Genomic DNA, 25,236 nt, shown 5'->3' on the forward strand with positions numbered 1-25,236 from the left:
AGGGATAACCAAAAGCAAAAACAAAGCCACCAACACCATTCGTAATGCGGAAGCATGAAAGAGGTGATAAACAAGACAAACTTAAACACTCTTTGGGATAGTGGACATGTTATACATCATGAAAGACAAGCAAATTAAGTAGCTGTAGCACGAGCAGCATTACTTAGTTGTCGATGGTATGAACCGATAGGTTGGAAACCCCTATTCAAAATATTAGCACATGCCTCTCGGACCCGAAATCCCAAGAAAATATATGATATTCCCAAGGGAGAGAAACATACCTAGCAAGATCAAAGCCAGAACCATCATCCTCTTCATCCTCAACCCTCTCCTCCTTCCTCGAGCCATTGGCCCCGTGATCCGAAGGCTCCGTCTGAATAGGCGGCAATTTCTGCCCAGAGCCTAACCCATTCGACGTCCCAGGCTTAGAAGGACTAGCAAGGTTCGGCGGCGGAGGACTACTACTCGGGAACCCGCGAATAATGCGATCCCCAACCTCGCCCTTGAGCGGGCTCATATCCGGCACGGGGCGGGCAGGTGTAGACCCAATATCGGCGAACTTCCAGAACTGAGCCGGCGAGCTCATGGGCATGAACTTTGATGGGATCTGCGCTGTGCTTGGGGGTGGGAGGCGGGGTTGTTGGCGTTGAGGAGCGGGCGTTATCATTGAGGAGGGTTCTTCGTTGTAGTATGAGGAGGAGAGGACGGGTGGGGAGCCCGTTACGTTGTCGGACATCCCGTATGCGCGGGTGAGGTTGTTGCTGCTGTTTTGGACATGGCTAGCGCGCGCGGGTAGTGGGGATGGTTCTTCATAGTCGCGTGGGTTCATGTGGCGGAGCGGGTGGTCGGATCCAACGCCGCGGCCGAGTCTCGAGCCGCGCTCTGGTGTGTAGGCTTCGACTGGTGCCACGGGGAATGAACTGAACCCGGGTGACGAGACCGGTGGGGATTTCTTGGCTGTGGCGGAGAGTGAAGTGTCGAGAGCAGTGATATGTGCTCCGCGTGCTGAGGACGGGGGCTCCTTTGTAGCCGGGGATGACGGTGCAGACGACTGCGTGCCACCCTTGCGCATCTGCTTCTTCCGGTACTCCTCCCGGTGTTCTGCTGCAATCTGCCACTTCATACCCTTGCCCGGCTCATCTGTCCGGCGGGGGACCTTCTGGAACGCCTTGTTCAGGGACAGATTGTGACGAATTGAATTCTGCCAGCCGCTCTGAGAATGCCGGTAGAAGGCATAGCGGTCCATGATCCAATTGTAGATGCTATTCAGCGTAAGCTTCTCCTCCTCACTGGAGAAAATAGCCTGAGCAATCAACGTGGCATAGCTGTACGGCGGCTTCAGATCTTTCGATGAATCATTGCTGTAATCAATTTCCTCCGTACTCTCCATCATCATACCACGGTTGTAAAGCGGCGACTGCTTCGCCGTGCGCTGGCCAGCAGTATCAGGCGAGCGCGGTGGCGGCGTAACCTGGCGCTTAAGGAACTGCGGAGCAGGCGCCAACGACGGCCCACCAGACGAAGAAGGCCGCGCAGCCTCACTATTCTGAGATGCCTGGGGTGGATGGGCATGCTGCGATGCATCCCAGGCAACTGAAGCCGGGTCCGGCTCTTGACCACTAGCAATGCGCTGAGCGCGCTCGATAAAGCTAGGCTGAATATTGGCCTCGTCGCCAGGCGTCACAAACATCATCTGGGTATTGGCCACCTCGATGATATCGCCACATGATAGAATCGCATCAGTGCCGCGCTTAATTATCCCATTGTTCAAGCGCACGCCATTTCGGCCATTGACGCGGATGTGCCAGGCGGGCGTCTCCTCGCCATCGTAAAAGATCTCAGCATGTAGACGGGACACGAACTTGCTCGGGCCCAAGTCGACATGGACCTCCGGTAATGCACGAGCGGCAATGGCAACGGGACTGGACTGCTCGGGGGCTCTCGGCTCGCGGTCCGGCTCGCGGCCGATATTGACATGCAAAGTTTTGACGTAATAGGTCCAGTTGCGGCCGGCGATCTTCGCGTAGGCCTGGATGCGCTGTGTGTTCTCGGTTTTGGTGTTGGAGTGGTCGCGTGAGACGCGCAGTTCTTCGCGGGGTGTGTTCAGATATGAGATCACTAGATCGACCAGGTCTTGGTTGGTGGCTGGTTCGTGATCGCCTGTCGAGTCTTCGGCCTCGTCGCCGGACTCGTGTTTGACATTGCGGGGAGGAGAGGTGCGGCGCTCAACCTGGATCAGAGGAAAACATCGGATTTTAGTTCCTGTTTTGCGCGGGGCTGGGTTGCGTCTAGGACTGGAGACTTTGTTTTGACTTACCTTGCGCTTCTTCGCGGAGGGCCGGCTGGGCGATGAGTCCGGTGCCTCTGCGTCAGATGTCTCCTGCAGTTGGATTTCCTTGCGCCGCGCGCGGCGGCGGTTTGATAGCGGCATATCGCAAGAATTTGGATCTTCCTTTCCGAAAGTGTAATTGCAACCGGATCGCAAATCGATTTTTGTGTGTTGACAAGTCCAAGTCCGAGTACCCAACACACACAGCGGGTAACAAAGATGAGGCAAGTCGAAGGCAAAAACCAGAGGGTAAAAAACAAAGTCAACTCTGGATCCGGATTTCAGCGCCCCCCAAGATCGGAAAAGCGTTCAGAGAACCAGAGAACCAGAACGTTAGAGCCAACGGATTGGTAATTTGCCACCGGGAAAAAGGAAGGGAAAATAAACCACAATAGTAAATGAGGTTAGTAAACAAGAAAAGGAAGAGGGTCGTCAAGCCCCAAGTAGTTGATATTGTGTGGCTGGATGTTATTATCGATAATCCCTAGGCCGATCGACACGCGCGATGGCGTCTGTTTGGGGTGACCGCCTTGTCGCGTGGGGATACAGGTACAACACAACGTTAAAGAGTTGACAAAGTCGACAAAGTAAAATGAGAGAGGATACAAAAGAGAAACAAGAGATGAGAAGAAAATAAATGAGATGTGCTGAGGTGACCATGAAAACTGTGGAGTTTGGTCACAAACATGTATAATACAAGTGGGAAGCCCACCTGCAGGTACAAAACATGACGTAAATACCAATACAGTACATGGGGGTGGGATCGAGGCTTCCGAGTGCAGACAAGACATTGCCAGATGCAGAGGGGGATCGAGTTGATGTTTGCTTTGGAATGACAGCTCCAAGGCTACGTGTTGACATTCTAAGGCTAGCTGTTGACATTCTAACTCTGAGTGCAAGTGCAAGTTGTCTATTGTCTGTATGTATAACACGCGCTTACTATCCTCGTGATCTATAACTATAACTTAAACATCTATAATATCTCCATCTACATTTTATCAACAGTTCACATCTTTACTTCATATGATTAAATTGTCAGACACCCCACCGTTTGCGTCACCCCCGGATCCAGTTTAGCCTGGAATGTTGTCTTGCCCCTTTGGGTTTGACATGTCGATCCGGAGCCAACGGACTCAGTGAACCGTAGTATCAACCACGTTCTAGACAGGATCTACATGCTACAATACAATTGGAAGAAAAGACGCAAACAACATTTTCCGTCAATAAACAGGATCCTAATCATACAAATGGAAACAGAGCGAAAAAGAGGGGCCCATGGACCCAGCGTAGAGAGAGGGGGAAAAAAGGGGAAAAAAAGAAGCAAATAAATGAGAATTTGTGTTCATGGAAGAAGTGGAAACCAGCCTTAAGAGGACAAAGAGAAAATATAGTAAAGAAAACGAGGTAGCGAAAGAGAAAGACATGGCAATAAACAAAATGTCGTCACGGCGTTACTCAGGCTAAAGCCTCGAAGAACAGAGAAAGATCTACGCTTCATCGCCGGGCATCTTGGAATCCCCGTCCTCGTCTTCGTCCACACCACGTAATGTGGGGTAGAATACAGCCTCGCTTTCAGCCTTGGCAGGCTCCTCCTTGGTCTCGGTAGGTGCGCTGCCAGTCTCAACGCCCTCCATAGCATCGAGTCCAGGAGTCGGGGAGGCAGAGGCAGGGGCCGGGGCCGGGGCACTCTGGGCATCGAACTGGGAAGTGAAGCTGCCAGCCTCCAACAGCTCAGAGACTAGGCGGCGCAGATTTTCGAGCAGACGGACCTTCTCCACCCAGGCGACGTTGACATCGCGCTCGGCGACTTCAGTAGCAGCTTGCGCGGTGCGCTGGGCAGCTTCGTGGTCCGGGTCGGGGGATGTGCTGGAGTGCAGCGCGGGATCAATCAGGCTCTCGGAGAAGTGGACGGCAGGGCGCTCCTTTGTGGGAGTGCGTTCGCCGCCTTCCTTGCTATCCTGGGAAACGTCCATACGGTCCTCGGTCGCAGCTCGCTCGGCCGGCCGGGCGCGTTGCAGAGTACCACCGGTGTAGCGACGACGGTCCTCGTGGTCGTATGCTCCACTCAGGGTAGATGGCGGCGCGGCACTTGAAGCGGTTGGGTATCCTGCTGCCATGCTGTCGACGACAGTGGCTGATGGCAGACGGGGGTACATGCCAGCACCGCTCTCATGAGGAGGCGACACACGGTGAGCGTGGTGCATGGAGATAGGGGAGCGCTGTGAGGTATAAGACTGTGCGCTGGAGGGCGGGGTCAGGGCCGGGGTGCCGACGGAAGGAGAGTGGGCCGAAGTAGCCATCATGGGAGCTGAAGAGTGCGCGGTGACATGGCTTGGCGGGAGCTGAGTAGGAGGCGAGTGGGTAGCACGGTAGTTCATGCCACCGTGGACGTAGTGGGCACCGGGCTGGGCAACGCCAGCAGCCGCCACGTTCTCGTCGCTTTCATAGATGGTGTTTTGCATTTGTTCGAGGAACTGATCAATGTTGATCAAGTCGTTCTTGGTGCGAACGTTGGACATGGGAGGGAGATGGTACCCAGGAGCCTGGCCACCACCGGGGCTGTAACCGCCGCCTCCTCCGACTGCAACAGAGGCCGGAATGTGCTGGTACTCTGGCACAGGGCCATTAAGGATGGGGAGCTGGAGAGCCTGTAGACCAAGTAGGCGCTGGCCGACCGCAGTATAGGAGCTAGGATCAAATTGGCGGCGCTTCAGGTCACCGAAGAACTCATTCAGAGCATCGTACCCACGCTTGCGATCGTAGGCGTGATTTCCGTCTTGTCCCTGACTCAGCGCATAGTACACATTGCCATAAGAATGCGGGTTTGCAGGCTGAGGAGGAGGGTGGGGTTGGTAGTACTGAGGCGCACCGTGTGAGTACCCGCCATTGACGGCACTGATGGGGCTCTCAAAATAGTGAGTAGCGGCAGCATAACCTAGATGTCGTAGGTTCAGTCAGTGATCATGGCTATAATGCAAAGAGTCGATGGGGTCCAAAGGTCCAACGGGGAGACATTGTCCCAAAATCCAAGGTAAAATGCCAAGGGAGCGGTGCCAAGGGAGGTGCCAAGCGGGGAGCTCAACGGGCGGAAAAGAATCCTAGGACGAACCTTTAGGGTTTTGAGGGAACATCATGTCGGGGTGCTTCATGCCAGGTTCGGGGGACCGAATTTCCGAGTCGTCGGCATGGGTCTTGACATGCTTCTTCAAATCCTGGGGACGCTTGAAAGCCTTGCCACAGAAGTCGCACTTGTGAGGCTTGAGAGGCACATGTACCCGGATGTGAGAGGTGATGTGGTCACGCTTGACGGTGGTAGTGTTGCAAGTACCCCATTGGCAAGTCAAGTTCAAGTTGTTGGTGCTCTTACGTCCAACATGGCGCTCGCAGACGTGTTCCTGTGTAACTGGCGCGTCAGCGTATATTCCACACTATCACCTTGAGCCGACGATCTTACATAGAGAGCCTCAGCAGTTGGGGACTTTTCAGTGCAGCCAACCCATTGGCAGGGCAGTTGCTCGCCGCCGCCGTTCATGGCGGGGCTGTTGACGGCAGCGGTGGCGGCGGCTGCAGTCGCGGTGACGGACGCTGTTGGTGTCGCGGTTGCCTGTATAGGAGCGGACTGATCAGCGACAGGCGCAGGGATAGCAGCCTGCGGCGTCGTGGTCGATGCGATGTTGGTATCTGTCATGATGCCAAGAAATGAATCTGTGGTGCTGGCGGAAAGCCCAGACACGACTTTCAGATAAGAACAGTTGAAACGAAAACGTGTGGCAATCACAAGGAGCAGTTACGCTATACAGGCAAGAGATGATATGATATAGTATAGAGTGAAAGGGAAAGAAAAGGGGGGGAAGACCTCGGGGAAAGATAAAGGGAAGAGAAAACGGGGGGGCCTTCTCCGCAAGGGAAAAGAGCCGAGCCTTTGCCCAGAAAAAGCGCTTTGCTAAGCCGGGCGGAGTGCGTGACAAGAAAGGGACAAGACAACCAAGCGACAAGACCGGGCCAAGAGTTGGTGCGGGCCCCAAGACCCGAGAGGCGCTGCGCCATGGCTTGTGACTGGTTGGTCTGGGGGGAAAGGGGCTGTGCGTATTCTACATTCCGGTGCCAACACGTATCTTTCCCGTTGGACTCCGAGGATTAGAGACTACATTGTATATAATAATATGTTTTAGAAGAAGCAGACAATCGCAGGCACTCTCTAGGTACAGATATGACACCTAAACAGGACTAGCCTAAGCCCAACGGGTGCTTCGGAGGCAAACGGTAAATTAGAGTTATTAGGGGTATTGAGGTAATTTAATCCCTCTCACTCGCCATTCATCTATCCCAATTCCTCGAATAGCCTCGGGGGAAAATAATTATGGAACAGACGTGGCAACCCTGACATCAAGTTGCTTCGCCAAGCACACAGAAACATGGGGCCATGCTTCTTGGCAGCCAAGTGATCCCTCTGCCAATAATTCCCGCTCCGAGGACCAAGACCTCGAGTCTTGGGTCTTGGTATTTCCCCCTTCGACCAGCCTCGCTACCATCCCTTTCGTAAATGATTAATATGGTTGCCTGGAAGCATGGTGCTGGTTGTATGCATAAGTCGCGTTTCAGTGTCACAAAACGAAACATCCCCGTCCGTAGAGTACATGTCATCTTCTTATATGATCTTGTCTCGCAAGTCTATTCTATTCTATTTTATGTTCAGATAGGTTAGATATCCAGGCTCATCTCATCTCATCTCATCTTCACAAAACCCAAGCATTCTACCCCTTAGAAGCACATCTTGGCAAAAGCCAGCCCACGCACGTGCTCTCTTCACAACATCCTACCGCCTACCAGGTTGATACCAACTCCAAATATTCAACCCAACCTTCGTCCCCTCCATAACAGGGAAAGAAGCATGCCACGTCTCGGGGTAACCAGACCCATCCGGTCTTAGATTCTCCCAAAACACCGCATTCCCCTTAATAGGCTTGAAAGTGATCCCCTCGGGCATCGGCTCCTTCTTCTTCCCCTTCTGCCCATCCTCACATTCCAGAAACCGACACCACTCCTTCGACCGTGGCATCTTCAATCTAGGGAAATTTGTCCCCCCACCTTCACACTGCGCATCCAGATAAACCATAAATGTACTCAATCGATCCCCGCCGCGTGCCAGCGACCCCGTCCAGTCATAGTGGTGCCGGTAGTGGCCGGAGGTATTATATCGCTGGGCCCACATGCGCTCGATGTACAGGTTCGGGCGCCAGCCTTGGAAGGCGCGCGCGCGGTCTTCCAGGCAGCGGACTGTATTGTCGCGGTCTAGGAGGGCGCGATCTGAGAGGCGTTTTGTTGGATCTATGCGTTCGGTATGGCCGTCATAGAGGATGGAGGGTTTGTAGTTTGGGATGCTGGAATAGAGAGTGGTGTTAATATGTTTGGTTTGGGTCAGGTTGGAGTGGTGATTCCTTGCTTACCTGACTTCAAGTAGATGATTCGCTTCGGTTTCACTAATAAAGTTCTCAATGTACATTATCAGCGGCGCGCGCGATAGGAGGTGCACGCGATACCCCCCTGCATTGGGACAATCGAATGGCACGCCATCTTCCGGACTGATGAAGCTATCATCGGTAAGGTTAAGGCCTGGTCCTATAGCAGCGGCGTCGTCGAAATCGAAGATGTCTTTATTGGATCTGGGTTCGGAGTCCGAGTCCGAGGCCGGGAGGAGACCCGGGAAGAAGCCGCGGAGTAGCGGGTCGAGGACGAAGATGTAGATTGGGATTGAGTATAGGAACCAGGTTATGACTGTTGACAGCTTCGGGAGGGAGGGCATTGTGCCGGGTGGGCTATAAATAGGAGCGGAAATATGCAGGCGATAATGACATGTACATCCGATTGGATGGGTTGTTAGGACTGCATGCGACTGCAGATATTGTGGATGCGATTGGTGCGTTTGTTAATTGAAGGGACTATGCCTCATGGGTGTATGTATAGGGTGAGGGTGTGGTGGGCCATCGCGTATGAAGGAGAGGTTGCGTCAGGACGTTGAGATGCGCGAGTCTATGTGGGTCTTCCAACGGATCGCTAGACCTCCGCTATAAGATAGTCCGCGTTTGTCTACAACCCTGTTATATTGTATCAAAGTTTAGCGACGATTAAGTCATTGTGAGGAATACTGTGAGTCCAAAGAATCTGGTAAACTATTCCTATGAAGAAGATCTGGTGATCTAGCCCAACCGCCCTCTAGTCGTCCCAAACTTAGTTTTCCCTACATCGTATTCAGTTACGCGGATATACGCTAGTTTAGTTATAGATCAAGACTCGAGCAAAATCAATTATACTGGATCTTAACTGCATCAGTCTGTACAGATCATCAGCATGTACATGTAGCTAATTCCAAAAGCGAGACGCCAAAGCCAACACACAACGCCAACCTGGTATCGACAGTTTTTACACCAAGAAATTTTGGCATCCATACTTGCATATTCTCATAGAAACCGAGCAAAAGTTAAAGTAACGGTTCAATCAGACATTGGCATTCATCCACTGAGTCCAATCGTCATTGGATGCCCCATTGTTAGGTCGGAAGCTAGCATTGTTTCCGAATAGGTCGTCGAACGAGATCCCGAGGTCCATGTTCACGCCCATGTTTTCATCCATCATGCCCATGCTGACATCAGATAGTCCATTCGGACTGGTGAACTCTTGCTGCGGGGCGGATTCGGTTGGCATGTTGTTGGGGTTATTGGGGTTGTTCGGTTGGAAGTTGTAACCCTGCCAAACGAAGTTCTGGTTCGGGATTGAGACCAGATCCGGACTGCTGAGGGTCTCGCTTGGGGTCTGGCCCTGGGAGATCGGGGAGTGGATACGTGACGAGCTTCTAGAATGGGAAGCTTGGAGACGGCTTGGCACTGATGACTTAATCGCCGAGGGATTCCCGCCGGGGAAATTAGGGAGATTGTTAAAGTCAAAAGTCGGGGTAGAAATTCCAACGCCACCAGGGGGATCGGTGGGAGTCGTTGTCCCCATGGCTTTTGCTTGTGGGGCTGCATCAAAGGAGTATTGGGATGGGGCCATTCCACGGTCGTGGCGGAAGTGGTCATCTTCCAGAGTGGACATGGGTTGTGTGGGATACGCGAACGGATCGTCAGAGGGGAACATCATCGGCATTAGGTCAGGGAGATTAGCCGGGTTGGTAAATTGCTGGGCCCAAGCAAGACTCGATGGCTCCTGGTTGGACATGGAAGGGTTCATGGAGCTAGCTGAAGATATCTGTTCCGGGGTAGACATGGTTTCCGTAAGCAGCTCAGGAGTTGTGGAGATCCATGTCGACTGGCTACCATTCTCACTGGGGTGGTTGTTCATCATCTGGGTGTTGTCAAGACTCTGTTGACGACGGGTCGGAGCCTCGGGTGTAGGAGTTTGGGGCATCATCTGCATAGGGAAAGTGCTGGACCGGTGTGGCAGTGTTTTCTCAAACGAAGATTGGACGGGCTCAGGCTCAGCTGTTTGGTTGGATGGCGCTGACCGCTTGAGATTAACAGGAGTCTTAGAGCTTTGACGGTTCTTGAGCATCTCAGGTAAAGTCTTGAAGAGGCACTGCAATCAAATTAGCCAAAGTTAATCAGAGGACATGGTGAAGACATACGTTCAAGCTCTGAGAGCACCGGTCGGCAGCTAAACTTTTCTTGGCTAAACCGGCCAGTGTATTCTTGCCTTCCATGGCATCTTTCAGCACACCGTCCTTGGCGGTTGGTGAATCAGGGTTCTCAATAACGAAGAAGAGCAAAGAGAGAATGGCAAAATAGGTCGTATACATGGTAAACCAGAACGACCCATTGAGCAACCCTCTTTTTTGCATTCCAGTGGTAATGTGAACGATATTTCGGGAAACACTGACGCATGCTGCTGCACAAGCATATGATCGCTTATCTACACCACGCGCTTGGGAACCACCAGAAACGTAGTGGAGGAAAGGTCTATACATGACCATCTGCACGTGTGCGTAACTGATACGCAGTAATTGTCGGATACTGAGAGACGTTAGTTGAATCCAATCAAATATATCAAATCGCGAGGTAGGCTGACCGTTCTAGCTGAGGTGACACTTCTGTGCCCGGTCGCAAAGCAGGAGGCAATTCCTCCATCCAATTTTGTAGATCACGCTCAATCTCACGGATCTTAGAATGACTGACCATGTAGCGCTGGTCCGACTTCGAGCGATAGCGGGCATTTTTGACGGGATAGATATATTTCACCACCTTCAGAATGATGTTGGAAAGGCGGGTGTGTGCGTTGCACCCGGCCATCAACGGCGTATAATTAGACGGTTGTTGAATGATTCCTTGCGCGGTGATAAAATCCCCATCAATCTCCATTGGATACTCTTGATCGATATCGTCGTCGCTCAGCATCTGAGGCAGACCCAGAAGGGTGCTGACGTAGACATCCATCTTGCGGACAACCCAAAAGATTCGCTTTCGCAGTTCTCGTTCGATTGGGTTGAAGTCTGTGGCGACCGTGCGATGAAGACCCAATCGTAGAGATGAGCGCAGCGCAATTCCTACATAGGAATAACAGGTACTCAATTTGGCGGAAGATTGCAAGAAGAGTACCATGAAACAAATCGCTTGTAGAGAAGGCAAGTCACGACAATCAGTGACCTCCAACAATTGTCGTCCAGCCTTGAAGAATTGAAATCTGTGACAGTCAGTGGATGTCCATGTCGATGATATTAGATGGACCTACCCTTGGCCGATTGCACCTTCGTAGCCAGACAAATCCAGAGTGCCAGCTCCATCATCCGAGAACAAACATCCAACCGCGATAACGATATACAAAAGCGGTAGGAATGAATTCTCATCATTACTAAATTGTTCAGGAGGAGTATCGTAGATGCGCTCCAGACTCGCGAAGAACGAAGGCTCATGCACAAATCTCATCAGAGAACAAGCGTGGTCGATCGCATTGTGACACAAGCGGCGGGCAACCGCCCGCGGGGGCAGATCATGCGTAGGAGGCAATGAAGTATCCTGAGGCGACTCAGACATCGACTTTGGACTATCCCACATATGCGATGTGATCGAGGCACGAGGTCGTGACATCGGACTAGCGATCTCCGTAGCGCCCAACTGTTTGCGCAAGCGGCGAACAAAGATAATTCCAGACGTGTGGCCATGATAATCCCAATGGCCCTGATCATCCCGATCTAAACAACCTGAATTATCGACCATCGTCTCGAGCAATCCCTCATCCCCCGCCTCTGGTGCAGAATCCGCCTGGGCAATCGGCTGTTTGGCACCTTCGGTCGCATCTTTCCCTTTCTGGGCGGCTAATCTCTGTTCCGTCGCATGCACGTCTAATTGCGGGTCGTCGAGGTTGACATTAGGGAGAACAGTTCGGAGGAGAGCTTCGGCCTTGGAGAGGCGATTTTCGAGAGCCTCGACGTATTGCGGGGCAGGGTTGCGACGACGGTTGGAGGGCTGGTCATACGAACACTCTACTGGATTGTTAGGCCGCGGGGGCTTTCACGGATTAAGGAGACTAGGGCTTTGCGTACCATAACTATAGACTGTGCAATGGGTGCAGGGCTGTTTGCCGTCGCACTTGATCTTTTTTCGACGACATTCATCGCATGCGCGGCCGACACGGCGCCTCTTCTGCATGGGCAGTGATTTAGGGTCTGGAGAGGCCTCAGCCTCATGGGGGCCATCATCATCGTGGTACTTGAAGTCGTTCAGAGAATCGTCCTCCTCGCCATGAGGGCCTATAGTCGCCATGACTGAAGATCTGATGTCCGTAATGTGCACGGATTCATGTAAGGAGAGTCTTGGCGGGCGATCCGAAGTCACGATTCTATTATGGATCGCCCTTTGCTGAGAGTCAAAGTATAAAGAGGAAGATGTGAGGATGATGAAATGATTACCCCGAAAGCGGTGACAAGAACGTTTACTTCTAACGTCTTGGCTTGGAGAAAAATGGAGAAAAAGAGAGACCAAGTTCGTATTTCCCCGCCAAGATCAACTGAGGTTAGAGCGTTTAGTCATTGTCGGAGGTTTCTGACCGCATCGCCGACTTCCCGTTTCCAGATTTTTCTTCCCTGAGGCATTTGTGGCTCTTCCAATGACTTCCCTGGATGTGATCTCTCGGACTTTTATCCGATCTCCACTGGATCCCGATTCTGTCTAGACTCGGCCTTTCAAAGTCCATGCCGAGGTCACGTCTAATCACTTCGGAGTGTATGAGCCGGTCATATTGACCGTAGGGCGCACTCAGAAAGACGTCAGCGAAGTATATTGGTGTAGAGGATTTCTCCGCGCCCTGCGCCCGCATGACTCTGATGACTTTCGGGGTTTGAAACTCGGCTGCAGATTCGTACTTTCTATATGTACCTGTTCGCAAGAGAGATATCGAGGTCGTGGCCTATATTATACACGTTGTAGGCCTTGGAGAAACTTGTAACTCCGACGCTAAGCGAGTTTGATATTTTAATGAAGTTTTCGCACATAAACCCGGCATATCCCTTTCCATAATCAATACATCTCTTCCAAGTTCTAGGGCTGTCACTTCCTGTCACTATTGGGGAACAATGTTAAGATTGACTTCTCCAACCTGGGGACAGGAACGAAGATCAACTATAGCCAAGATTACTAGTGCTCACTCTCGTTACTATTCTTGGCCTGAGCAGATGACTCTATGATTCTATACCCTGCAATACTTTGAAAGAAGTACAGTATGTAAATGTACTTCATACTCCCTTGCGACCCCATCAAAGGGGATCAGTCATGCGGAAGGGTTGAAACAAGGCCTAAATGCTTCAATTGACAAGCCCTGTGACGCGCTGAAGAATGGAAACAATTATGAAACGCCCCAGGGACCTATTAGCATCATCTTTATTGCAGACGATCTGAAGATCCAAGAATTAATGAGGAAATAAACACGGGTTCTCTTTTGACGCTCCAAGTCAATAGCGTCATTCTAAGAGGGACCAGTTGTGATCTAGCGATCTTATAGATTAAGCGACTAAATATTAAGCTTGATCTCCTCGCGTACATGTAATTTCCCTATCAACTCATCCCTTCGGCACGTCCCACTCCCCGCGGATCAACATTCTACACGCGCTGAAAATTTACTTTTATATGGAACAAACCCGTCCACTTCATCTATCTACACAGCTGTGCTGTACTATGGATTATGGCTTTCTTCCTCGTCACCTTCTGCTGCGCCTTTGCTGCGCTGGGGTCGTTTCTATTCGGGTATGATTCAGGCGTCATCTCTTCCAGCATCGAACAAGAGGCTTTTCTAGCCCGATTCGGCTCTCCGGGGTTATCTGATGCCGCCGCGGGAGGAATCATCTCGTCTTACACCGGTAACCCTCCACTGTCGGAACGTGCCGCGATCGGGATCTAACGGTGATCAGGGGGGGCTATCGTGGGCTCGGTCCTCGCCCCATTCGTTTCCGACTACTATGGCCGCCGAATGGTCATCTTCCTCGGTGGACTGCTTGCGAGTCTTGGGGCTGCCCTCCAGGGGGGTGCAGTCACAATTGCGATGCTGATCGCTGGTCGATTCATCGCGGGGATTGCCATTGGGCAAATGTCAGCTACTATTCCTGTATACTGCGTACGTCAATGCTATATCTAACGTCTACTAAGCTTCATCTGACGTGCAGCCAGAGCGAGGTCGCCCCGCCTCAGATTCGTGGCCTATTAGCCAGTATGCAGCAATGGATGATCGGTCTGGGCATTATGGTTGCCGTGAGTACATGTACTTACCTATTCGACACTCACACCAGCCAACTAACAACACCAGCAATGGGTCGGATACGGATGTTCCCTCCGCGGCGGAGTCTTCTCTTGGCGCTTCCCGCTCTCCTTCCAAGTAGTCCCAGCTTTCATCCTAACCTGCGGCATCTGGTTCCTCCCCGAATCCCCACGATGGCTCATTGAAAAAGGCCGAGAAGGCGAAGGACGCTCAGTCCTCGCCAAACTCCACCTAAACCGCAGCGCAACAAACAACCAACTCCTCGAACACGAACTCTCCCAAATTCACGATAGCCTCCTCCAAGAGCACCAAAAAGCCGTCCGATCCTGGCGCCAGCTCCTCACCTCCCCCCACTGGCGCCGCCGCATCCTCCTCGCCTGCGGCCTACAAGCATTCACGCAATGCTCCGGCACAAACGTAATCCAAAACTACGGACCGCGCCTGTACAAATCACTCGGCCTATCAACATCCACGTCCCTGATGATCATCGGAGTCTGGGGCGCGCTAGCGCTGTTCTGGAACACGGTGTTCATGGCCTTCATCGACAAAGTCGGACGTCGCAAACTCCTTATTCCGTCTTTGTTTGGTATGGGCGCGGTCATGTGTGTCGAAGCCACGCTCGCGCGGTATATCGACTTTAGCGATCCAAAGGCGAATCCGGATGCGCTGCGCGCTGCCATCGCCATGTTCTTTGCATTCTCGTTCTTTTTTACTGCGCTGGGTATGATTTCTTGGATTTACCAATCCGAGATCTTCCCGACGCCTATTCGGGCGCGTGGTTCGTCTCTGGCTACGGCGACGAATTGGAGTCTTAACCTTATCTTTGCGCAGTGCTCGCCTATTGCATTGACGGATATTGGATATAGATATTTCTATTGCTTTGTTGGGTTTAATTGGGCGGCTATGGTTGTTGTTTGGGCCTTTTATCCCGAGACCGCGGGCCGTTCTCTCGAGGAGGTCGAGGATGTTTTCTCTGGGAAGTCAGTGGTTGGGTTGTCGGATCAGGGTACTGGTGATGAGACTACTGTTGTGGCTACGGCGCCGCGCTCACAGATTCGACATAAGGGGTTACATCCGCTGTCCATGCATCCCGCCGATGATACTGTCAGTATTATGGAGACTAGTCTTAGCGGGTCTGAGAAGGGGATTGACGTGAAAGAGGTCTAGAGTGTACTATATAGAAATTTATGATAATATGAATTGAAGATCCGCCCAAAGTCAACTCCAGCTTGTCCAGCATGTAATATTTTCTAATCGGAAGGTAAGTATATCTACACCTAACCATGCAATTCTCAATACATGAGTCTACATTAATGCAGCACTAACAAACAACAGGCCATCAAAGTGGGATGCAGATTATTCGCCAAAACGAAAAAGAAGCCGGACAAGGCATCCAAGGCGCCATCGCCGAGGGCCTAGTAACCCGCTCAGAGATTTTCGTCACAACAAAGCGCTGGAACAATTACCACCCGCGCGCTTATGCATTGGCAATGGCCAAGAGCCAAATGAGGCTTGAGGACTGGGGTATATCGATTTATTCCTGATTCACCTCCCTGTTGCGTTGAAGTATATCGAAGTGGATGGCTACACCGACTGTTTAAGGGAGAAGGGAAAGTTCTTATGGTCTATATGGAGTCTATATGCAGGAGTTGCAACAAAAAATACCTTGTAAGTAGACAGCGTAAGGGCCAATAGATCGATCGATGTTGCATGGGAAGAAGAGCGCATTGGAAACGAATCCGGTATTCTCTTTATATACAAATCTAAGTCTATAATCTACCACTATACGGCATCGGATTTTGTAATCGAATCTCAAAACCCTAGCCTTAAAATCCACAGCTAGCAAACTGAGAGATAAGTAATAACACATACAAAACTCCACAGATCATCGCATCCGATCTGGAACATAACGGAGAGGACATCATTTAAATAGGTTCATCACGGGGCTCGACCAGGATCTCATTGACGGAGACATATTCCGGCTGAGTGAGGGCGTAAACGATTGAATTAGCAACATCCGAAGGATCGAGGATCTTCGCTCCGGATGGCTCGCCGAATTTCTTGATGGCTTCGGTATCCGTTGACATGCCCAGCAGGTCTGTGGATGTATTACCAGGTTGGATGCTTGTCACGCGCAAGCCGGCACCTGCGGTCTCGAGACGGAGGGCTTGGAGGGTTGCTTCGACGAAGAACTTGCTGGCGGAGTAGACGCCCAGGCCTGGGAAGACTTTGCGCCCGGCGTCTGAAGAGATGGCGACGACGTGGCCGCGGCCGCGGGAGAGCATTCCTGGGACTGTGGAGGAGAGCGCGTGGAGGAGACCCTTGCAGTTGACGTCGACTGTGCGTTCCCATTCGTCCATTTGGGTGTTGGCCATCATTGTGAAGTACATCACTCCGGCGCAGGCGACGAGGATGTCGACGGGGCCGAGCTCTTCGCTTGCTGCCTGGACGAGGGCTTCGACTTGGGTCTTGCTTGTGACGTCGGTTGAGCGGAGGATGCACTTGACGCCGTGGGCTTCGACTTTGCGCTTGGTGCTTTCGAGAGCATCGAGGCGCCGTGCACCAAGTGCGACGGCACAGCCTTGTTTGGCTAGGGCGGCTGCTACCGCCGCGCCAATGCCTGAGGATGCACCTGTAACTACGGCCACTTGTCCGCTGAGAGGACCCTTCACGCTAGGCTCCACAGGGCGGTTTAGAGCATGTTGACGAGAGGGGGGACGGGGCAGCCATCCTCGGGCAAACCAGTGTCGGGTGTAGGTTTCCAGCAATAGGCTGTCCACCTTGGGTCGCTCGACCTCGGCACGGAGAGGTCTAGTCAGGGCGTTGTCGAGAACCACGATGTCCCGAAGGAACTCGACAGTCGGCATACCACTGCGAAGAATATCGACAGTGAACGAACCATCTCCACCCTTCGTTGAACCTCTTTTCTCGAACCAAAGAGCCACCCACTCGTCCCACTGGAGGGGTTGAGTCTCATAACCTAGCTCCTTGAGATCCTCAAAGACAGACCGGGTGTCGACCGGCTTGGGATCGCCCAGGTGGAGAACAGTTTGGTCGGTCTGGGTTTGGGCGGCCAAGTGGACAATAGATTTGCTAACAAAGTTGACCGGAGTCATCTCTGCGCGCCAGCCTTCCACGTCTGGGAAGTATCCAAGCTGGATAGACTCAACAATCAAAGCAGTGAGCAAATCCCAGGCGTTAGCAGAGCCGGTGACACTGTGGCCACTGATGGTACCACACCGGTGAATCTTGACTGGCAATCCTCGTTCACCAGCCTTGAGCACGAGCTGCTCAGCCACCCACTTGGTCTGACCGTAGCCATCAAGCAGCTTCTTAGGGACCTCTTCTGCAGACAGCATGGTCGTCTCGGGCCAGCCGTTCTCTCCTGACGATGGCAAGACGCCGTTGGTTGAGACGTACTGAACTGTCGCACCTCCCTTAGCGGCCAGGCGGAGAATCTCCCTGGTTCCACCGACGTTCGCACCGCGAAGTGCGGCATAGGGATAGACAAGGTTGACAGTGGCGGCAGCGTGAACGATAACTTGGACGCGAGACGCGATGTCATCAAACACATCGGGAGACAGACCTAAGCGAGGACGAGAAAGATTACCAGGAAGGACCTCGACACGCTCCAGAAGCGAGTCGCGCCAAAGTCCCATGTCTAGCAAGTTCCTACGGATCCGAGCCACACCTCCAGCTTGGTCATCTTGCTCCGGGTCACTAAAGCGAACAAGACAGATGATCCGAGCTGAGGTGTTCTCGATCAGGTCATTCAGCAGGAAAGCGCCCAGGAAACCAGTCACACCAGTCAAAAGTACTGTGTTCGCGTCAGTGATCGAAGTGATGGCGGTGTTGGAAGGCTTGATGTCTTCATCCAGAGTAGAGTCAGAAAGCAGAACTGCGGGTAAATTGGCTTGCACCTCCTCAGTGTGACCGTCTCTAACTGCACGCACTGTGTCCAGGTGACCAGAAAGGGTAGTATTTTCGGCAAGACGGGGGATCGGAATACGGAAACCGAAGCGTCGCGAAAGCTTCGATGATAGATCGGCCAGAGACAAAGAGTGTCCGCCAAGATCGAAGAAACTATCTTCAGGCTTAAGCAAATTCTTCGAGATCTTCAGAACAGTTTCCCAAATAGCAGCGATATCGTTGATACCGATGGGGTCCTTTCCGGCGCTCTGTTCGCTGCCGTTAGGGCTGCCGCTGCGGGGGGTCGGGAGGCTCTTCAGGTCAACCTTTCCAGAGACCTCACTAGTAGGAAGTTCCTCCAGTGCAACCCACAGGGCAGGAATCATGTAGTGTGCGAGGTTCTTCTCGAGAGCACGGCGTGCCGCGGGGCTGTGGCCAGACTCGTTGATGGTGACAGCTGGACGATCAGCTGACGCCTCCTTGTCGGCGACAATATATGCAACCAGTTGTCGGTCAAGGCCCTCACCATAAGCAATCACGACACACTGGCTGACAGCCAAATATTGGCAGATGTCGCTCTCTACCTTTGCCGGCACCACCGAGTAGCCGCGGAGCTTGATCATTGCGCCAACTCGGCCAGTAATCTCGAGGAGTCCGGAAGGCAGCTTACGCGCCAGATCGCCAGTCCTGTAAACCCGAGCGCCGGGTGCAGTGTCGAAGGGGTCAGGTGTGAAAGCCTTGGCAGTGGCCTCGGGGAGGTTAATGTATTCCCGGGCCAACAAGGGACCGCCAATAAATAGCTCTCCCGATGCGCCTATCTCGACTTGTTTGCCAGCTTCGTCCAAAACGTACGTATGTGAAGGATCGAGCGGTGGGCCAACTGGGCAGTAGAGAGCTTCCTCGTCAATAATTTCGCGGATATCTCCGCAGGCGATCTCATGTGTTTCACATGCACTGTAGCAATTGAGCAAGCGAGTGTTGGGAAGAATCTTGATGGCCTTGCGAGCCAAATCTGTGGTCACCACTTCACCGTTGAGCCAAATAATTCGCAGATCGGGAACACGTGTGCCGAATCGCGGGTAGCGGGAGAGAACCGTAGCTAACAGCGTGGGGGTCATCAGGGTCTCGGTGACCTTTTTGGCCGCAAGCAAGTCGACCAGGGCGGCCGGATCATAGCTGGTTTCGTCTGGCACAATCACCACTGTCGCTCCTCGCAACAGTGGACGCAACATTTCCCAGATAAAGAAGACATTGCAAGCCACCCGATCCCCAGGCTGTACATCCTGTACAGCAAATCTGAGATCATAAGACAGAACCGGAGCGCGGTGAGGATTGGCAATTCCTTTGGGTTTGCCGGTGGTACCTGACGAGTACGACACAAAGGCTAAACGGTCCAAATCATCATCAGCCGGCAATGGAGAAGGTTCCTTGGCGGACCCATTGACATCCGCCACTGGATCATCCAGGGCGATTACTGGTAGAGGAGCCTTAATTTTCTCGGCCTCAGATCGATGGGTGATGATGACGACAGGACTAGCGTCCTCAATGACATCCGCCAAGAGGTCCGCGGGGTAAGCCAGCTCGAGCACCAGAAATGCTCCTCCAGCGCGGAGGGCCGCCAGACACGCGATCACGTAATGTGCGCTGCGTGGCAGAAGTACACCCACGAGGGTGTCACGGCTCACCCCATAGGTCCGCAATCGGGTGGCGAGAGCTTCGACCTCGTGGTCCAGCTGCTGGTATGTGTAGGTTGTTTCATCCTCTAGCGCAATGGCGTCCGGGGTGGCCTGCACCTGTTTCTTAAAGAGGGTAGGTAGATCTTTGGTGATATCGAGAACAGCCATGTTGAAGGAAAGAAGGACTCAGACGCTAGAATGAAGTTTAAACGGAGAATGGTGTAAGATGGTCATGGAGTCACGACACTTATGCAGGGGAGAGGTGTAGTAGAACAAAAGAACATGAGAAACTCCAGAGATCAAGAAATAGGGCACATTTTGTTGAGAGATGCTTGGAACTAACTTAGACCCTAACCTGGCAGACTTGAACGTGGCTAATTCGTATCGGGTCCAATCGCTTCCCCGCGCGGTTTGCTCCGGCGCACAGGACCAGTTGGATTCTGTGGCTTTATGCATATGAGATATCTATATTCTCTAATCCTATCCTCTTCAAACCTCTCTCCGCTTCATCTCTATCATCTTTATGATATAGAAATGCAGCTCAACAGGAGAGGGTCTTTCACATGTCAGCCCCCACTCTGACATGTGAAAGCTATTTTCCCAACAGTTTGGCTTCTGCCTCAGGTGTCGCTTGATCCCGGTTCTTATAGCTTCTTATTCCTTCTTACCATTTCTCCTATATGCCTCTAAGACATCACTATCCTCCTTGAGGCAGCCAAGCTGATGTAGAATGCTTGACTGGGGATTCAGGACATGCGCACGGACCCCCGCGACCCGGTGTCTACTCTGAGCAAGCCACTGTGCCCCTGAACTCGAGTCTCACTGCAGACCTCACATTTCAAGGCAATGGATAGGTCTACTGCCAATATTGAAATTGCGGGGATGAACATGCAGCAGACACACCATTTCACAGTACTATGGACCCAGGTTTCTAACAAGCGACCCACAAACCCTCTCTTAAAGGACGGAAAGAAACACCACACTGAGCTACATATGGCTGATAATAGCCGAGAAACAGCAGCAAAGCCAACACATAATGATTCCGAACCCCAGAAGCCAAGGTCTCTTCCATGTCCACCAGCGACGTGATGTTTGATACCAGCCCACTTGCCCACATGTCCACATACCAAAATAGGAATAGTGCCACGGCACTTGGTCCCCGGACCCTCTCGAGTTCCCACATACAGTGCCAATCTTGCCATGGCGATTAAGTCAGCAGAATGAGTTACTCTACCTTTTCTCCCATAAAGGAGGCTATTGATGGGTATCCCACATTGTGAAGTACATCGACCAAACGACCTACGAGCCCCACGGGAAATACAGAAGGGGCGCCCACCAGCGCAAGAGGCTCGTGCTTCGTGTGTCGCGAAAACTGACCATGGGGACAACATCACTATCCGGCTTATAATGACAGTGGTCGTCCTGTGCGTCTACCTACAACTATTCAACCACCAAAGTGCCCTGCTTGTCGTTTATCAAACTTGCCCGGGCGCTCTAAAAGCGTAAGGAAGGCTTCACATGTTGATATACAGCACACAGATCAACAGTACTTGTACTGCATCAGACCTTACAATCTTATTGATCTGCCTTAAGTGTTCTCGAACTGGAGGTACCATTGGACACCCCGTACTGCCAATCGAATCTTCAAGACAAGCCCAGTATCCGTCCTATTCATTCTGCTTGATATATTCCGCGATCCGAGGCCTGCTCATTTCTCATACGTACATTCCATAATTCACACTTCAGTCACTTCTGACATTGTTCTCAAGGCCCTGATTGTTCCTTGAACCGAGGATATCGCAATTTTCATGTGGTCGTCCCTCGCCTTTTTTGCCTCCTTTGTCCCAGGCTTGATATCAGGTAGCTTCCATTCATACGTAAACGTGAGATACAGAGCCTGACCAGGTCCTTCGGAAAGAATATTCTGAATTATCGACCCGCCAGGTAGCGTGAAGTAAGTCTACTCTCTGATTAGACCATGTGATGACAAATTCGAAGCTTTCAAGACAGTCGGGCCGTTTTTATGTTCCGGCTCTCTCACCTTGACCGGCTCATGCAATCTGCATTCCTCCCTGGTCCATTTTCCGGCCATAGGAGATTCGCTGAGATCAGCCGCAACATGTGCCTCCCTCACGATGTAGGAACCATTATCCCGTTCCTCGATGACTCGGGAGTCATCGAAGGAGGGGATGAAGTCTTGAGGGCGTCGGGCCTTCGACTTTAGGCCGTTCCAGACCTGTTCTTGGGTCAGGGTTGGGATAGAGGGATCGGAGCTGTTGACTAGCTCCGTATAGGCGATGTTGAGAGTGAGCATTATTGGTGATGTGGGTTGTATATAGAACGGTTAAATGCGTGAAAGTGAACTTAGAAATAAAATAAGGAGAAAAAGCGGACTTGGATGTTCTGGCTTTATAAGGACCCATCTAGCGGAGAAGGCGGAATGTCGAGGAAAGAGAATGATGAATGTGAAGCCCTCGGTCTCCGACCAGGGCCGAATGCCGAACGACAATGGAACAGCACCTAATTGTCAGTTTTGGACGCAAATGGACTGCATGGTTCAATGGTCTGTACCCCTCGTTCCAATGGTTATTTTGTGCTAACATCAGTAGACTGATTTGGATCTCGACCTTCACGCCATCTGGCAAGAGTCCTCTAGTATACCAACAGCGCATCCCTATTTCGCCACCGATCAAAGGCCTCCTTGAAATTGACCAAAGCATCCGGCAAGACCGACTAAACACAACGAAATTAGCAAGCGGCCTGGTAGAGACCTAATGTTATCATACCGGAAGCGTCCCCGTTCTCCGATCGTTATCAATAGATTGATAGATCGCAAAGTCAGTGTGAGTGACCCTATCACCCAGCAGGTACGGTCCTTTATAATCCGAGTAGTACTCCGCAACGAGGTTGTAATAACCCGGCACATATTTATCCTTGTACTCCGGCTTCCTCTCTCAGGTTCATAATCCATTGCGCCTGATCCAATCAGTATTGATAATCAACATTGTACCTCCAATGTTCATACTCACCCTCCAATCAATGTAAATGTCCGACACAGCATCAACGACATAATTCTCCCAGTTCGTTTCCTCGTCATAACCTCCAAGGTCGCGGGCGAGGTATCGCAGGATAGGAATGTGCTGCCGTTGTCAATACTCTTCCCATGGACTGTGTCGGCGACTGAGCTTACCTGTGTAAGTCTCTGGCCCTTGTACTCGAGCGCAGGCAACTTCCCCGTGCGGGTGATACCTTGCTCTTTCATGCTCTTTCAGGGTCTCGCTCTGCTGAGGCCACGTCGCGTCAGACGGGTAGAGAGCGTGTTTCACTTCGATTCCAGCATCTTTGAGAAACAGGCTTGAGTTCGGATAGCGTAATTAGCACGTAGTTCGGAAAGTACGGCTGGCGGAGAGCACACCTGAAGGATATGTGGAGTCGGCGACGGACTCACTTGACGACTTCGGCACGACCGAGTTGGCCGATGCGCAGATAGTGGTAGACTGGGATTGTGCTGAGTAGGAAGCTGAAAGTTCCCATGACGGCCAAAGTAAGGAATGGTTTGCATTTGATTTGATATATTCCAAGGCAATGCATCGACCGGCGAAATGAGATACTCATCACGCCACTCCAACTTCGAGCAAAAGACGATCCTCAGTAATGTGGTCCTGAATCACTTGATTTAAGTCAAATTCCGTGTGGTAACTCCAATCCAGCCATTTCTGCACAAGAGGCTGTTCCAAGAGCTACCCCTTAGAAAAGGGTTGTTGATATATCTCGTAGTCCTGAATGACAGGCTCGGACTCCTTAGATGCATCTGGCCAACGAGCGACCCTGGAAATATTGAATTGCTTTGCATTGTCTATTGGAGCGCAGAAGCTGACTAACAGCAGATATTATCTGGTTCTGCTTTATCTCGGCCAATTTCTGAAGAACCTTTTGTGCGAATTCAAATTCTTTTCCAACATATACTGAGCTAATACAGTATTACAGTTTGCTTTTATCTCGATCTGTGAAGCCGCCCAGGCAGCTAGTGCCAGCCTTAATAGCGAAATTCAACATTACGTTCTTCGATGCTGTGGGAAGCCCTCCGCGAGTATTACCATACGAATACTTCCGAAACTTCAACGTGCGAACAATATACTCGGTTATTTGCAGTTGCAGGTACAGGTGGCAAAGACTGGGACTGACATGTGGATCATAGGTGGTTAAAGCGCTTGTCCAGGAAGAATTTAAGGGAATTCCCTTGATTGATCGAGGTCGATATGTACTTATGAGCATGGCAAACAATCGCATCCTAAACAAGACGACTTGGCGCCGTCATATTGCTCCAGGGAGTATGGTGGCTATGTCTGCGCTTGTGCAAATTTGGCAGGGATTCGATCTCCCCTCTGTGCGGGATTTGCAAATAGAGCGGTGCCCAGAGCCAACTTGCAAAGGCACATGGACAAGGCCCAAAGCCCAAACTTGGGCCACATGGTACGACCATATGGAAGTCTACAGCACACTTTTTTGACTGACTCTTTTCCAATAGTCCTGCCTGTGGAACACAGGTCATTAGCGCTGAATACGAGACTGAATTCGAAAGCTCTTCAGCCACCGACTTTCGCACACCCGGATCCCCAAGGATACTCTTCCCCGAAAGATCGGGGAGAAATGACGCAAATAGATCACGACGTGCGGAATATAGACAATCTAGACGAGTGGAACGACTCCCGGAAGGGGAAGACATGGAAGACGATTCTGACATAGACATAGAAGATATCTCTACCTTCAAACGGGTTGTGCGTAGGGTTGTGCGTCGGCTTGAAGCTTTTGACGCACTTAGCCCTGACGACACAGAGTCTGTTTTCAGCTTTGAGGACCCTTGGACCGTATATTCCGACGCTGCCTCGTTCCCGGAGATGAACTACCAACAAGCTGCGGTGATCTATATAGTGAAGACACTAACTGGCGACTCGGAGCTACTGGCCCTATACAAGGAGGCAGCTCAGATAATGAGTAAAGACAGGTTCATGAGAAATCACATACGTTTGCTGAGGAAACTTCACCGGGACATTCTTTCGGAGGCACATGGTCCAACCCAGATATCAGCTGCCCGTTTCTTGGGATCGATTCGTCACCGCATCTCTTCAGCAATTCACGTCATCGTCATGCCCACCAAATATACCGTTCGAGAGAAAGTGAACACCATGCTCGAGCAGGGGAAAGATAGTCTTCTCCTACTTGAACGTCTGCTAGTTGAAACATCTTCTACCGCACAGCTAGCACCGATATATACCGATGATAAAATATCTGACAGCAAGCTAGGTACGCAACTTCACACTTCACATAGTGCAGACACCGCTAATGGGGAGGGTGAAGATCATTGTAGCCATGAGGATAGAAGCGGCGGTGAATATGAGCCGATTGAGGAAGATACCACGCTATTCGAACTAGAATCAACTGCAAAGTTCGTTACCTCCGCAAGATCCTTTGACCTGTTTAAAGAGGACGTCCGTGGATTTCTTTATGCTGCGTCTAAGGACGGCTAAAAGAAGAATATGCAACTGCTGTTGCGCAAACTAGTTCTGCGATTCCTGGGTCATCAACCTA

The 25,236-nt window shown here is 51.6% G+C and overlaps 8 protein-coding genes across 8 annotated transcripts; 2 read left to right on the forward strand and 6 right to left on the reverse strand.

The window, feature by feature from the left end:
- Positions 1-134: 134 nt before the first annotated feature.
- On the reverse strand, positions 135-2,431 carry PENARI_c016G04866 (putative forkhead transcription factor Fkh1/2; the record flags this gene model as incomplete). Its single annotated transcript, XM_022634046.1, has 3 exons — positions 135-201; positions 282-2,230; positions 2,318-2,431. The coding sequence occupies 3 exons, from the start codon at positions 2,429-2,431 to the stop codon at positions 135-137; spliced, it is 2,130 nt and encodes a 709-aa protein (XP_022485939.1).
- A 1,385-nt stretch (positions 2,432-3,816) lies between these two features.
- On the reverse strand, positions 3,817-6,017 carry pacC (putative C2H2 transcription factor PacC; the record flags this gene model as incomplete). Its single annotated transcript, XM_022633966.1, has 3 exons — positions 3,817-5,264; positions 5,439-5,724; positions 5,784-6,017. 3 exons carry the CDS (start codon positions 6,015-6,017, stop codon positions 3,817-3,819), a joined length of 1,968 nt encoding a protein of 655 aa, XP_022486064.1.
- Positions 6,018-7,390: 1,373 nt separating this feature from the next.
- PENARI_c016G08395 (oxidoreductase, 2OG-Fe(II) oxygenase family) lies at positions 7,391-8,132 on the reverse strand (the record flags this gene model as incomplete). Its single annotated transcript, XM_022634122.1, has 3 exons — positions 7,391-7,395; positions 7,454-7,710; positions 7,777-8,132. The coding sequence occupies 3 exons, from the start codon at positions 8,130-8,132 to the stop codon at positions 7,391-7,393; spliced, it is 618 nt and encodes a 205-aa protein (XP_022486175.1).
- Positions 8,133-8,824: 692 nt separating this feature from the next.
- Positions 8,825-12,078, reverse strand: PENARI_c016G10959 (putative C6 transcription factor (Mut3); the record flags this gene model as incomplete). The annotated part of the gene is made up of 5 exons (XM_022634176.1): positions 8,825-9,898; positions 9,948-10,332; positions 10,388-10,999; positions 11,048-11,798; positions 11,859-12,078. 5 exons carry the CDS (start codon positions 12,076-12,078, stop codon positions 8,825-8,827), a joined length of 3,042 nt encoding a protein of 1,013 aa, XP_022486014.1.
- Positions 12,079-13,492: 1,414 nt separating this feature from the next.
- Positions 13,493-15,229, forward strand: PENARI_c016G03083 (sugar porter family MFS transporter; the record flags this gene model as incomplete). The annotated part of the gene is made up of 4 exons (XM_022633999.1): positions 13,493-13,667; positions 13,719-13,921; positions 13,975-14,055; positions 14,111-15,229. The coding sequence occupies 4 exons, from the start codon at positions 13,493-13,495 to the stop codon at positions 15,227-15,229; spliced, it is 1,578 nt and encodes a 525-aa protein (XP_022485989.1).
- A 758-nt stretch (positions 15,230-15,987) lies between these two features.
- PENARI_c016G03903 (non-ribosomal peptide synthetase) lies at positions 15,988-19,815 on the reverse strand (the record flags this gene model as incomplete). The annotated part of the gene is made up of 1 exon (XM_022634017.1): positions 15,988-19,815. The coding sequence occupies one exon, from the start codon at positions 19,813-19,815 to the stop codon at positions 15,988-15,990; it is 3,828 nt and encodes a 1,275-aa protein (XP_022486030.1).
- A 2,484-nt stretch (positions 19,816-22,299) lies between these two features.
- On the reverse strand, positions 22,300-23,181 carry PENARI_c016G09569 (uncharacterized protein; the record flags this gene model as incomplete). Its single annotated transcript, XM_022634140.1, has 5 exons — positions 22,300-22,380; positions 22,434-22,598; positions 22,677-22,787; positions 22,838-22,910; positions 23,096-23,181. The coding sequence occupies 5 exons, from the start codon at positions 23,179-23,181 to the stop codon at positions 22,300-22,302; spliced, it is 516 nt and encodes a 171-aa protein (XP_022486017.1).
- Positions 23,182-23,989: 808 nt separating this feature from the next.
- On the forward strand, positions 23,990-25,175 carry PENARI_c016G07467 (uncharacterized protein; the record flags this gene model as incomplete). Its single annotated transcript, XM_022634103.1, has 2 exons — positions 23,990-24,120; positions 24,176-25,175. 2 exons carry the CDS (start codon positions 23,990-23,992, stop codon positions 25,173-25,175), a joined length of 1,131 nt encoding a protein of 376 aa, XP_022486054.1.
- Positions 25,176-25,236: the final 61 nt, after the last annotated feature.

Source organism: Penicillium arizonense, assembly GCF_001773325.1.
Source record: "Penicillium arizonense strain CBS 141311 chromosome Unknown PENARI_contig016, whole genome shotgun sequence".
Taxonomy (NCBI): Eukaryota; Fungi; Ascomycota; class Eurotiomycetes; order Eurotiales; family Aspergillaceae; genus Penicillium; species Penicillium arizonense.